This window comes from Scardinius erythrophthalmus (assembly GCF_964197995.2).
Source record: "Scardinius erythrophthalmus genome assembly, chromosome: 18".
NCBI lineage: Eukaryota > Metazoa > Chordata > Actinopteri > Cypriniformes > Leuciscidae > Scardinius > Scardinius erythrophthalmus.
Window position 1 is genome coordinate 33,706,187 of NC_138238.1, and position 15,054 is coordinate 33,721,240.

The 15,054-nt window shown below is 42.7% G+C and overlaps 1 protein-coding gene across 4 annotated transcripts in view; it reads left to right on the forward strand.

The window, feature by feature from the left end:
- pcdh15b (protocadherin-related 15b) overlaps positions 1–15,054 on the forward strand; it is a 235,274-nt gene that overhangs the window by 145,769 nt on the left and 74,451 nt on the right. For all 4 annotated transcript variants that reach the window (XM_081393091.1, XM_081393093.1, XM_081393092.1 and 1 more), the window contains 2 exons: positions 507–734; positions 7,614–7,730. In XM_081393091.1, the coding sequence (XP_081249217.1) occupies positions 507–734; positions 7,614–7,730 (345 nt within the window). The remainder of the gene's footprint in view (positions 1–506; positions 735–7,613; positions 7,731–15,054) is intronic.

Here is a 15,054-nt window from a genome sequence, read left to right on the forward strand (position 1 = left end):
TAAAAGGTAATGGGTGTGTTTTGGGATGTACGTACATTAAACCAATCAGAATCTCATCTCCTATTCCCTTTAAATGCCAGCTGCGCTCGCGCCATGGCAGATTCGCTATACATGACGGAATTTGATAGTGGAAAGACCAAACGCATCTCCAGAGTGCAAACGGAAATGCTCGTGGTAAAAGTGTGCAAGCAGATCATCTATGGGACAAGACGGATTCCACCATATCTTTATGTAAACAATAATAATCTTTTACATTGTAATTCTTTTATTTTAAATATTTGGCATGTTTATGTGCTGATGTGTGTCCCTGTGTCCCCCTTGCTATTTAAACAACGTGGCGCAGGACGTGAAAATGATAACTGCGTCGGACTGACACTAGCAAAAAACACTTGCGTCACGCTTGGTGCTGCATTGCACCAGGTGTAAGATAAGGCCCAATGAGTTTAATTAATGCTGAGAGTAGAATTACTCATTCGTGTTTTGATCCTAATGATTGTCTCACGCAGGCACTGGACCCCGATCTGGATGCAAACGTCACATACCGTATCAGGACCAAGGAGGCCAGAGAGCTGTTTGCAGTGAACCCCCTCACTGGAGAGCTGATGGTGCTTCACTCACTTGATTTCGAGAAACTCTCACCTAATGGGACAACACGCACCTTTGTAGTGGAGGCTGTGGATGGCGGAAGTGGTAAAATGCCCCCGGGGTTGGCCTCTGTTACCATCACTGTATTGGTAAGTCTTAATTATGTCCCTCAAATTCCTGACTAATTTTTAGGGATTAACCATTTAACCATGGGTCATTCTAAACATCCAGGTAAATGGAATCCTGGGTTATCTTGCTTCACGTTTCACACTGCTCATGATTTATCTGGGGTTAACAATCTATCCTGGGTATTCATATGCTGACTTTTCACACTGTACATTCCTAAACCCTAGGTTAACGTTCTTATTTGTAAATTTGTGGTGTCAGTGTCATTGATTGCACATCCTCCTATTTAAATATTTCCAACTGTTGTTTATCCTCAATGGACTTTGCGGACTATACATATCTAAGAATGAAACAGCCTCTTAAAGGTGATGTATGTTTTTTTAATATTAAAATACATTCTCTTAACCCAGTTTTTTGGTCATTGACTACTTTGGTATGCCATTCATGGGTTTATCTCCCCCAAAAGTGTAAACACTGAGCCCCATAGGCACAATCTAAACACTGAGAGTGGTCCGTACAGATCTTTACATTTCTTTCCATCTCAACCGATAGTATGAGTTTGGAGCGTGGATACAGTAGCAGGTGGAGCCAGAGGATGTTTAGCTGGTATGGCACCATGACTGATGCATTACATGAGAAAAGACATTCAGCTGCAGTTATTGAATTGCAAGCCAAATTTCTCTGCATTTAAACCTTCAAAGATTAAACAGGTCATGACTATGTCAGAGCAAATGAGGCGTTGCGATGCAATGCACTACAATGGATGTTCAATACAACAACATCACACAACTGTTCAGAAAGCCAAATGTCCCAGGTCATATTGGTTACTTTGATGTGTCCAGGGTAGACATCCTCAAATAGTTACAGTGGGAATGTCAAAAAATGTGCCCGGTGCAGATACGTTAGATGGGGATATTATAAGCGAGATGGCTTGCGTTCCCTCTAGACAGTGTTAGCCTAATCAGTTGCTGAACTGACTTCTGCTGAACAACAACCGAAATGCATAATTTTCCTGTTATCACTGTAAAGGGCCGTACACACCGGGACGAATATCGGTGCGCGTTATTCGCCAGCGTTTTTCAACGCGTTTTTTGTGTTCACACCCAATCGATTTTCGCTGACGATGAGCCGAGTGAACATGCAAATTCATTCCCTGACATTAGATGGTGCTTAATGTAAAACAGAAATACCCCGGTACTCCTCCACTACAGCACACAAACGATGGCGATTGTCAAACGTTTGTGGGAAAAAATTACAAGCCTATGTACATATAAGACAATTAAGTGAAATGAAACTCACCATCAAGGCCCATTTGCTCTCCAATACCACTCAATAACAGTTCTCTTTTATCAAGATTTTTGTAGTCGCTGTCACGTTTGTCATATAGTTCTTTATGTTCCGACACCAATGAGACCAGCAGCTCTACATTCATCTTGCCTTGCATCTTCCTCGTCTTATTTCTTCCCGGCAATGTAGAAGCTACTTGGCGTATATCTTCTTCGCCGTTACGTATGTGTGCTCGGCAAGACCGTTTTGTGTTTGAGCGCCCCCAAGTAGTGTTTTACTAGTGTCACAGAAACTACATACTTAATTTTTAACTCCAATTGTCGTGTTTTATCATCATTTGACATTTTCTCTTGAACTGAAACATACCTTTTATACAACGTACAGTGTTTCAGTGACTGTCCCAATCATGTAAATACAAGGCGCATGATTGGCTATTGGTTGCAAAGAAATCTAGGTGTAACATTCTAACACTGCACTGCTTCGTACTGTACACGTTTGACACCACAAAAGCAGTGCTAACCCTGCTCTGAAGGGTTTCATAACCCCTCTTCCAAATTACAAGCGTGAAATCCTGTACCCTGTGTTAAAAGTGGGGTTTAGAGTGACGACAACCCAGGGTTTAGGGCATTGTGAAAAGCCCTTATCTGTATCCAACCAAACCCCTTTCTGCCAAATGTTCTAACCTGGCAAGCAAGGAGATTCATACTGGTTTAAGCTGGTCTTTTCAGCAGGGGATATCCCGAAACGTTGCCATCCTGTGATTGCTCTCCATAGCCACTCCTAAGCCCTGTAGACAGTGACAGATAGACCCTGTATTTTGTCTGAAATGGTCATTAGGTCCACAAGATCTCTGTTGTGTAAGTAGCTCATTTGTAAGGTCTCAGAAGATTAAGTTCTACACATGGGATGAATTAGCTCTTGCTGGAAATGCTGCTGTCGGTTAAGTGGGTAGAAGAGGTGGTTGTGGTGGTTCAGTATTTTTGTTTATCGGTGCATCCTATATATATAGATTCGTAATCAAAAAACGTAACATTCTCATTTTCCACTAGATATTTTCCTTAACATCTCATCAGCAATTTCGATTTTGGCACGCTCTGCAGCAGCTGACCACTAAGAAGCGAATGAACAGTGACGTGACATAACTGCCAGATTCAAAATGTGCTTTTGCGCTATGGCTGGCGCTGAGCCAAAGATGGACACGCTCAGCGCTTTTCATATATCACAACTATTCAGTGTTTTTAACCACATGTTTATTTTAGGTTTCAGACAATTAAATACATATAATTTATATCAAAACAATACATTTATAGTTTGCAAAATACACAATAGTTTATATGGAAGCAGCAATAACAATCCATTCAAATATATTTGCCGTATATTTGTGTATCGCGATGCCGGCTCAACATCGTGATGTGTGTCAGCCATCGCGATGGATCGTCTATCGGCCCAACCCTAGTGTGCTTGAACTAGAACACATGAAATATCTGAACTGGCTTGGTTTGTTGAGTGTCACATTGGACTGCATGTTGGAAATATGAAAGGAAGATATTTAGAAGAATGTCAGTAACCAAACAGTTTCTGGTCTCATTGACTTCCATAGTAGGAAGAAAATATACTATGGAAGTCAATGAGACCAGAAACTGTCTGGTTACTGATATTCTTCTAAATATCTTCCTTTCTGTTCAGCAGAAGAAAAAAATTCATAAAGGATTGAGACAACATGAGGGTGAGTATATGATGACAGAATTTTCATTTTAAAGTGGAGTATCCCTTTAAAGGAACAGTGGTTACATTACCTGGTTTTACATTACCAGGTTCAGAAAAACCCTCGAGTGACTGCAAAAGACCTGCAGCAGGACAGTTTCAGCTTGCACAGTAAGGCGCGTACTAAACGCATTCGGTTTCCATGCCAGACGTACACCACTACTGACCGAAAAGCATAAGAAAAATCGGCTCCAATTTGCTCAAAATCATATAAATAAGCCACAGAAGTTTTGGGATTCTGTTCTGTGGAGCGATGACACAAAACTGGAACCTTTCGGCCCGATCGATCAGCAGTATGTCTGGCGGAAGAAGAATGAAGCATATGCTGAAAAGAACACTCTGTGTACAGTTAAGCATGGTGGTGCTCTGTGATGCTCTTGCGGCTGCTTTACATCCTCTGGCTCTGGAAACCTGCAGCGTGTGGAAGGCAAGATGGATTCATTGAAGGATCAGGAAATCCTAGGAGAAAACGTCATGCCATCAGTGAGGAAGCTGAAGCTTGGCCGTCATTGGACCTTCCAACAGGACAATGATCCCAAGAATACCTAAAATTCCACCAAGGCTTGGTTGCAGAAGAAGTCCTGGATGATTCTACAGTGGCATCACAGTCACCTGTCTTGAACCCCATAGAAATTATCTGGTGGGTTTTGAAGAAGGCGGTTGCAGCACGAATAGAATACCCAAGAATATTACTGAACTGGAGGCAATTGCTCATGAGGAATGGGCTAAGATTCCTCAGAAACGCTGCCAGAAGCTGGTATCTGGTTATACATCTCGTTTGCAGCAGGTGTTCTACTAAGTACTGAAGATGCTTGCCATGAAGGGGTTGAATAATTTTGAGACTGCAGAAGTCATTAAAAGTTGCATTTTCAGTTGAATTTGGGGAAACCACTTGAAACATTTGTTGTGTTGAGCTGTTTCAAGTTTGATTTTTTTTGTCTTAGGACAACTTTTTTGATCCACAAATGTTGACTACTGTAATTAGTTGAGTATAATAAAAGCATTGATAGCAAGTTTTGTACCATGAATTTTGTTTTGGATTTTGTGGCGCATTACTTTTTTTCCCAACAAGTTTCAGGGTAGTATTTCAAAGTGCTACATTGGCTTTTTTTTCTTTCTTTTTTTTACAATCTGTTCACACACAGTAACACAATAATAAATATTCTCTCCTAAATTGTCATTTACTGTAGCACATTTGTTGAATTTTAGTGAATCACTTCATTTTGACTTTTCAAATAAATTAAAGTTCACAAAAATGATTCAGCAATTTAAGGTAGTTTTTGAAGAGAAGTGTTTAGTTTAATGCTGTTGTTAATCATTACATTTAACTCTGTTATATACATGGTGTTTTATTTAATTTAATTTTTAGTTTTAGTAGTTGAATTTAGAGTAAAGGATGTCAGTTAAAATACTGTCACCATCTTTGAGATCCTTATGGTTTTTGTTCCAGATGAATTCTATTCTCATTGCTAAATTATATAATCTGATTGTTTTTTTTAATTTCAAAAGATATTGATTCAATGAAGTTAGTTACTTATTGTTAAGAACTTTAAAAAGATAATTAGACTACAATTGATCTACATTATGAGTAGCTTGTAGTTTGTTAACCTACAGTTTCGCAATGTCTTACCCTATTCATATGACTGTTATATTCCCTTTGATAGGGCATTGTTAGACATTTAACCAGTTGTTTAAAATCACATCTGTTTTTTCATGTTTATTTCAGTTAGCAATCCTTTTGCATTTGGATCAGCTTCAAAGATAAAGAGTTTAAGCAAAAGCATTTTCATGCAAGGAAACACACAGCTTATTGCGTCCTCTACAGTCTCCCAAGAAGCCCTAATTGTTTCTTTGTTGGACTTATTTATTAATTTTCCTTCTGTGCACGGTGTGGCTAATTGAAAATTAGTTGCTGTGGAAAATGAAAAGCAGAAATGAACGGTGGAAACAAATGTGCTACCTGATGCATGGAGACTCGGGATATCAGAGTGATTATGATGGGATAGAGGCCCCAAGGCACCGTCCTGATGGAGAAAACGGTCCCAGTGCGACTAAGAGCACCATCGTGAACTCACTACACTTTGCAGATTTACTTTAAGGCTTGACATATTTTATTTTTCATCTGGGAAGAGAGAAGACACACAGAAATGTGTGGGATTAAAAAATAAGAGAAAAAAAATACCAATTTCACTCCAAAGTACTTTCCTCAAGACCTTTTATTTTGGGGATGTGAGCAATTGCAAAGTTTTATTAGTCGGGACTCAAGACTCAAGGGCATCCTTGAATAAGCGCATTCTCACAGAAAGGACGAAGGGTGGGGGGATTGACAGGGGAGGGAGGTGTAATTTGGATACCTGAACCCACCTGGCCTCTCCTTGGACTCGGAGATGGGTGATCTATTGAGTGTATTAGGTCGCATCGCGTCTCTTGCATCTCCCGGAATCAGCTGTCATCAGCATTCATGGGAGCCGACCGCACTTTCTCTTTGCTGTATCTTTCACATATATAACTTTGTGGGAAAAAGTTAATGCCCTCTGCAAAGTAAGCACCACTATTTCAAAGTTCAAAGAGTTTTAAACCTTGAACCAAACAGTTAAACAACATTACAAATACTGAATTAAAGAAACATTTCAAATTGGAGGGGAAAATCCCATAAGGTGTTATAAATTATCACAATGGAAATGTCACAATAGACTATGCATGCCGACTGCCTGCATATTTCCTCTCAAATCTCTGTGATAGTAGCAATCTTTTTCTGTCATATTTCTAATAACTGTCGATCAGAAATCAATGAATAAATTATAATTACACTGTATTATAATATAACACATCATATCTATATTAAACATAACATTTTAGTATATTAAACCATAATGTTGTTCCAGAAGCTTTAAATACCTTTAGTGAGATTGCAGATCTTATCAGTATTGCTTTGTCCTCTCATGCAACAATTCATTAGGATTTAATTTTGTGCTTATTTTTCCCATAATTTCCATACACTGTGCTGCACCGGTTGCCACTGAGGCTAAATTCGGAAGCGTTTTTGCAAAGAGTCCATTGTATAAAAGTGATGGTATGATATAAAGCTATCCACTTAGAGTACATAAAAAAACAAAACAAACAAAAAACACTGCCGTTCAAAGTTTTGGGATTGGTAAGATTTTTTGTGTTTTTAAACCCGGTCCCAAACTTTTGAAGCAGTGTGTATATATAGTGTGAAATATTTAAATGGTCACAAATATATCAGTGACTTTAGTGTTGTAAGACATTTTTAATATTTATGGGAGTAGACAGTTGTTACTGAGCTTTTTTTTGCAGTGATTGTCATTTCTAGAACAGTGAATTCTCTGATTGGTGGATATTTGTTTATGGGTAATGTAGTTCTTCACTGGAAGTTGAAATCACATTAAGAAGCATATAGCACTGTTACAGATTTCTGAGGGCATGGTATGTGTTATAGGTAAAAAGGAATTTCTATATGGAGAAAAGGAATAGAGTTTTTCACTCCCGAACCCTACTGTTGCACTATATACACCCCTTTTCAGCTTTGCCTCTTTATCCTCTCTAGTAACCTTTTCATCTGCCTTTTGCAGTCTCTCAGCGGCTATAATTATGTCTCACCCAACTTTTCCCCCAAAAAGTCCCTAGGCACATAGCACTGTGACACATCCTTAATGCACTGCATGATCTACTATTGAATAAATGCCATTTTTGCTTAGTGTTTTAGTGTTCGGGGCTAGCTAATGGGGCCTGAGCTAGCACACAGTCTGACAGTTGCAAAAGAGTAAAGGTAGGCGAAGAGAGCAGGAATCGAGGCACTAATCGGAGTTTGATATTCTGTGTCTGGACAGGACATGAACGACTTCCCGCCAGTGTTCAGTCAAATGCTGTACCGGGGAATGGTGGCACCCAACGCAATCAAGGGGACCGTAGTGACCACTGTGCATGCCGAGGACCTGGACCCACCGGTGAGTTGGCTTGATTGTGTGTGTTTCTTCATCACTAAGGTATTTCATTTTTTCAAATTGTGACTGAAGATATATCGAGTGTAGCATCAAGTCTCCCATGATTAAGCTTGAGTGTCATTAACAGTCTTTATTGGTCACTGCCTGAAGTGATTGTGAATCGGTGTGACTGTGGTGTGCAACGAGCGAATGTTTGCTATGTGACATGACTTCAAAGGGCTAAGCACAATAAAACAATTATAAGAGGAGAAAAAAAACATCAGAAAAAGATTCAAAGCTGTGTGCGTGTGTATGTTTAACTGAAGAGGCAGCCACACCAGCCCGAACTGTGAATAACAGCCTGTCACGTCTCCAGCATAAAGCCCCAGACTCTATGCTCCACAGTCACAACCACAAACAAACACAACCAGCGTCACACAACAGCTTGCTCAACTTTATGGTAATGAGCTATGACGCGGTTCAGCGGCAAGCAGCGGCAAACGCCACCAACCAATCGGAATATAGACGTCCTTCGCGCTGGCTGATTCCGGAGAAACATACGATGTAAACTTTCGTTCCTACCAAAACATTAGTTCCGAGAAAAAAATATTAATTGCAGAGTTTAACCATCATAGAGTGAAAGTGTATCATTTGCATGTGTTTTTAAGTCCTGTCAGTTTAACAGGGCGCGCTTGACAGGGTTTAAGAACGAGCAGAGAGAGAGAGAGCTCTGGCCGCGCGCGCACTCACCCGAGCGCTGTCTTGAATGCAAGACTCTTGCTCTCTCTTTCCCTCGCGCATATTAATCAAAATCAATTGATACGATGGTGTCGAAAAAAAAACTCTCCAGTGATGAAATGTTTTCTGTGTTGACAAATCTTGTGCGATATCCTAAACTGCTGAATGCATTGCTTGTTTTTTCTGTTTACATTTCATGGTGTGACACTTCTCTTCTCCCATGATCGAACATAGAATGCTGCTACGTCAGAGCGGCCAAAGCGTCAACAAGCTTCCCCGTACTTTTTGACAAGCGTCCTTGACTGGGCGGCCAGAGCTTCTTTGCAGCTCAAGTCGGCGGCGGTGTGAACGTACAGTTAGTCTTATAGGGATCTGGCGAACCAGAAACCAGTAGTGTTTTATACTGCAGCTGATGACATGCTATAGGGTAAATTCAATTTAGCTTCCTGTTCTCCAGATTTGCTCACCCCTAAAAGTCACATATATATTCTACATGTCAGTCAGACACTCCCTTCTTGTCGAACTGAGCAGCACACACTGATAGCATTGGGAGATAAAATAAATGATCATATACTATTCATTATGTATAATGACAGAAAGAATTTGTAGTTATTGTAAACTAACTAATATCTCTGCGATTATATTCCTGAAATAAACTACCTACTTACTTACATTATGTATATTTGTATTCATTTATATTAATAACTTGCAAATCCCACTTAGCAACCACACAAACAACCTTTCTTCAATTTGTTGTCAATTTGGCTTTACTCTGTCCCTATCTCTTGCTCTTTCGTGCTTTCTGTTTTCTTACTTTTTCAATCCATGGAGGTCTGCAGATGAAATGGTTCTCTATGCCCTCACCTTGCCAGAAACCTCAACCTTAAAAATATCAATTGTGCTTCTCTATTCAGCCCATAACTCAGCGCACATGCCAAGACTGGTCAGGGCCAAAGCAGGCCAACAGTCCCAGCTGTGACTGGAAATTGAATTTAACCTGACAGTCCTGCTTGCATGTCATCAGTTGCAGTATAAAACACTGCTTGGGATTTCTAGTTCAACACATCCCTGTAAGACTAAGCAATTGTCACATTGTACATTGCTGATATACACTCACCTAAAGGATTATTAGGAACACCATACTAATACTGTGTTTGACCCCCTTTCGCCTTCAGAACTGCCTTAATTCTACGTGGCATTGATTCAACAAGGTGCTGAAAGCATTCTTTAGAAATGTTGGCCCATATTGATAGGATAGCATCTTGCAGTTGATGGAGATTTGTGGGATGCACATCCAGGGCACGAAGCTCCCGTTCCACCACATCCCAAAGATGCTCTATTGGGTTGAGATCTGGTGACTGTGGGGGCCATTTTAGTACAGTGAACTCATTGTCATGTTCAAGAAACCAATTTGAAATGATTCGAGCTTTGTGACATGGTGCGTTATCCTGCTGGAAGTAGCCATCAGAGGATGGGTTTTATTTTTTGGGATCTGACTCTACCATCTGAATTCTGTTGAGACAGAAATCGAGACTCATCAGACCAGGCAACATTTTTCCAGTCTTCAACTGTCCAATTTTGGTGAGCTCGTGCAAATTGTAGCCTCTTTTTCCTATTTGTAGTGGAGATGAGTGGTAAATCACCTTTCTTTCCCATTCTGACATTCAGTTTGGAGTTCAGGAGATTGTCTTGACCAGGACCACACCCCTAAATGCATTGAAGCAACTGCCATGTGATTGGTTGATTAGATAATTGCATTAATGAGAAATTGAACAGGTGTTCCTAATAATCCTTTAGGTGAGTGTACAGTAGGTTAATGGAGAGATTTCTGTTTTCATTGGTGAACTGTAAACTACTGTAAGCTGCTGTCTGCTTATAATTACAGAATGAAGCTGCACTTCAAGCTGGAGACAATGAAAAATGAAAATATTGCATTTTCTATTGTATTTATTTTATAAATAAAAATATTTATTGATATATATATAAAAAAAAATATATATATATAGATATGACAAACACAATATGGATATTAATTAAATTAATAACATCAAACTGGAACAACTAACCACACTTGATCAAATTGATGAAAAACTGAAGCTAATCATTTATTGAAATTAAAAAAATGAACACATTAAATACAGAGCAGGAACAGCATAACAATACCAATCCAGTTCATTAAAACCATCAAGATTAATGTTGTCAGCTATATATTTTTAAATTTAGACCATGTCCTGTTTTTGTTTAGATAAGTTTTATTCAACTATGTCTGGGCATTTTAGTCTAGTTTTAGTCAATGAAAACTTGTCACATTATCGTCATGCTGCATAATGGTTAAATCGATTATCGTGGTTAGTTTGCTCAAAATTATAATTGCAATGATTGTTGTCATTTGAGAAATTAATTTTTACATTTAATCAGAATGATTGCACTTTCACCTATAAGCACAAATCAAGAGAATGTCAAGTCAAATGCATGGTTAATTTGACCTCATCTAGTTTCCTGGTTTATTATTGGCTATTTGTAGTATAAATTAACACACACATTACATTATGAAAACTGGTAAAACAAGAAACTTCTCACAAAAATGAAAACAGTGAAATTCCTAAAAGTAATTCCAACAATTCCAAATGACATTTATGTTTTTCTAATAAAACAACAGCAAAAAAGACTGCATTGTTACACAGAGGTTGCATAAAAGCCCTTATTCCGGAACCACAATCGCAAACAATATAGTTAAGATCCATGTTTGGATTATTATGACCGCCGCTAGCGTAGCTAGCGAAAGCGGTCATATAGGGATTGTCAAAGTTTTTTGTTTTTTTTTTTCCGTCACCTTACTGAATTTTTCGTCAACGATACCAGGGACACCGAAACACCGGGGAACATGAAATTTGGTGAGCATGTAGCCCCACTAGACTTCTAAGGAAAAATTTCGTTTGGTCCCCGGGGGCCACTCCCCCCCCCGCGCTGGGCCCCCCAAACCCCAAAAAATGCAGTTTTTCCTAAATAACTACCTGAACCGTGGCACCGAGGATGAAGAAATTTTTATGGTATGTTGGTCTACTAGACTTTTACGGAAAAATTTCATTTGGTCCCCGGGGGCCACTTCCCCCCCCCCGCGCTGGGGCCCCTGTAAATTTTTCGTCAACGATACCAGGGACACCGAAGCACCTGGGAACATGAAATTTGGTGGGCATGTAGCCCCACTAGACTTCTAAGGAAAAATTTCGTTTGGTCCCCGGGGGCCACTCCCCCCCCGCGCTGGGCCCCCCCAAACCCAAAAAATGCAGTTTTTCCTAAATAACTACCTGAACCGTGGCACCGAGGATGAAGAAATTTTTATGGTATGTTGGTCTACTAGACTTTTACAGAAAAATTTCGTTTGGTCCCCGGGGGCCACTTCCCCCCCCCGCGCTGGGGCCCCCGTAAATTTTTCGTCAACGATACCAGGGACACCGAAGCACCGAGGAACATGAAATTTGGTGGGCATGTAGCCCCACTAGACTTCTAAGGAAAAATTTCGTTTGGTCCCCGGGGGCCACTCCCCCCCCGCGCTGGGCCCCCCCAAACCCAAAAAAATGCAGTTTTTCCTAAATAACTACCTGAACCGTGGCACCGAGGATGAAGAAATTTTTATGGTATGTTGGTCTACTAGACTTTTACAGAAAAATTTTGTTTGGTCCCCGGGGGCCACTTCCCCCCCCGCGCTGGGGCCCCCTTAAATTTTTCGTCAACGATACCAGGGACACCGAAGCACCGGGGAACATGAAATTGGGTGGGCATGTAGCCCCACTAGACTTCTAAGGAAAAATTTAGTTTGGTCCCCGGGGGCCACTCCCCCCCCCCCGCGCCGGGCCCCCCCAAACCCCAAAAAATGCAGTTTTTCCTAAATAACTACCTGAACCGTGGCACCGAGGATGAAGAAATTTTTATGGTATGTTGGTCTACTAGACTTTTACGGAAAAATTTCATTTGGTCCCCGGGGGCCACTCCCCCCCCCCCCCCCCCCCCCGCGCTGGGGCCCCCGTAAATTTTTCGTCAACGATACCAGGGACACCGAAGCACCGGGGAACATGAAATTTGGTGGGCATGTAGCCCCACTAGACTTCTAAGGAAAAATTTCGTTTGGTCCCCGGGGGCCACTCCCCCCCCCCGCGCTGGGCCCCCCCAAACCCAAAACAATGCAGTTTTTCCTAAATAACTACCTGAACCGTGGCACCGAGGATGAAGAAATTTTTATGGTATGTTGGTCTACTAGACTTTTACAGAAAAATTTCGTGTGGTCCCCGGGGGCCACTTCCCCCCCCCGCGCTGGGGCCCCCGTAAATTTTTCGTCAACGATACCAGGGACACCGAAGCACCGGGGAACATGAAATTTGGTGGGCATGTAGCCCCACTAGACTTCTAAGGAAAAATTTAGTTTGGTCCCCGGGGGCCACTCCCCCCCCGCGCTGGGCCCCCCCAAACCCAAAAAAATGCAGTTTTTCCTAAATAACTACCTGAACCGTGGCACCGAGGATGAAGAAATTTTTATGGTATGTTGGTCTATTAGACTTTTACAGAAAAATTTCGTTTGGTCCCCGGGGGCCACTTCCCCCCCCGCGCTGGGGCCCCCGTAAATTTTTCGTCAACGATACCAGGGACACCGAAGCACCGAGGAACATGAAATTTGGTGGGCATGTAGCCCCACTAGACTTCTAAGGAAAAATTTCGTTTGGTCCCCGGGGGCCACTCCCCCCCCGCGCTGGGCCCCCCCAAACCCAAAAAAATGCAGTTTTTCCTAAATAACTACCTGAACCGTGGCACCGAGGATGAAGAAATTTTTATGGTATGTTGGTCTACTAGACTTTTACAGAAAAATTTTGTTTGGTCCCCGGGGGCCACTTCCCCCCCCGCGCTGGGGCCCCCTTAAATTTTTCGTCAACGATACCAGGGACACCGAAGCACCGGGGAACATGAAATTGGGTGGGCATGTAGCCCCACTAGACTTCTAAGGAAAAATTTAGTTTGGTCCCCGGGGGCCACTCCCCCCCCCCGCGCCGGGCCCCCCCAAACCCCAAAAAATGCAGTTTTTCCTAAATAACTACCTGAACCGTGGCACCGAGGATGAAGAAATTTTTATGGTATGTTGGTCTACTAGACTTTTACGGAAAAATTTCATTTGGTCCCCGGGGGCCACTCCCCCCCCACCCCCCCCCCCCCCCCGCGCTGGGGCCCCCGTAAATTTTTCGTCAACGATACCAGGGACACCGAAGCACCGGGGAACATGAAATTTGGTGGGCATGTAGCCCCACTAGACTTCTAAGGAAAAATTTTGTTTGGTCCCCGGGGGCCACTCCCCCCCCCCGCGCTGGGCCCCCCCAAACCCAAAACAATGCAGTTTTTCCTAAATAACTACCTGAACCGTGGCACCGAGGATGAAGAAATTTTTATGGTATGTTGGTCTACTAGACTTTTACAGAAAAATTTCGTTTGGTCCCCGGGGGCCACTTCCCCCCCCCGCGCTGGGGCCCCCGTAAATTTTTCGTCAACGATACCAGGGACACCGAAGCACCGGGGAACATGAAATTTGGTGGGCATGTAGCCCCACTAGACTTCTAAGGAAAAATTTCGTTTGGTCCCCGGGGGCCACTCCCCCCCCGCGCTGGGCCCCCCCAAACCCAAAAAAATGCAGTTTTTCCTAAATAACTACCTGAACCGTGGCACCGAGGATGAAGAAATTTTTATGGTATGTTGGTCTATTAGACTTTTACAGAAAAATTTCGTTTGGTCCCCGGGGGCCACTTAAGCCACCCCCCCCCCCCCCCGCGCTGGGGCCCCCGTAAATTTTTCGTCAACGATACCAGGGACACCGAAGCACCGGGGAACATGAAATTTGGTGGGCATGTAGCCCCACTAGACTTCTAAGGAAAAATTTCGTTTGGTCCCCGGGGGCCACTCCCCCCCCGCGCTGGGCCCCCCCAAACCCAAAAAAATGCAGTTTTTCCTAAATAACTACCTGAACCGTGGCACCGAGGATGAAGAAATTTTTATGGTATGTTGGTCTACTAGACTTTTACAGAAAAATTTTGTTTGGTCCCCGGGGGCCACTTCCCCCCCCGCGCTGGGGCCCCCTTAAATTTTGCGTCAACGATACCAGGGACACCGAAGCACCGGGGAACATGAAATTGGGTGGGCATGTAGCCCCACTAGACTTCTAAGGAAAAATTTAGTTTGGTCCCCGGGGGCCACTCCCCCCCCCCGCGCCGGGCCCCCCCAAACCCCAAAAAATGCAGTTTTTCCTAAATAACTACCTGAACCGTGGCACCGAGGATGAAGAAATTTTTATGGTATGTTGGTCTACTAGACTTTTACGGAAAAATTTCATTTGGTCCCCGGGGGCCACTCCCCCCCCACCCCCCCCCCCCCCCCCCCCGCGCTGGGGCCCCCGTAAATTTTTCGTCAACGATACCAGGGACACCGAAGCACCGGGGAACATGAAATTTGGTGGGCATGTAGCCCCACTAGACTTCTAAGGAAAAATTTTGTTTGGTCCCCGGGGGCCACTCCCCCCCCCCGCGCTGGGCCCCCCCAAACCCAAAACAATGCAGTTTTTCCTAAATAACTACCT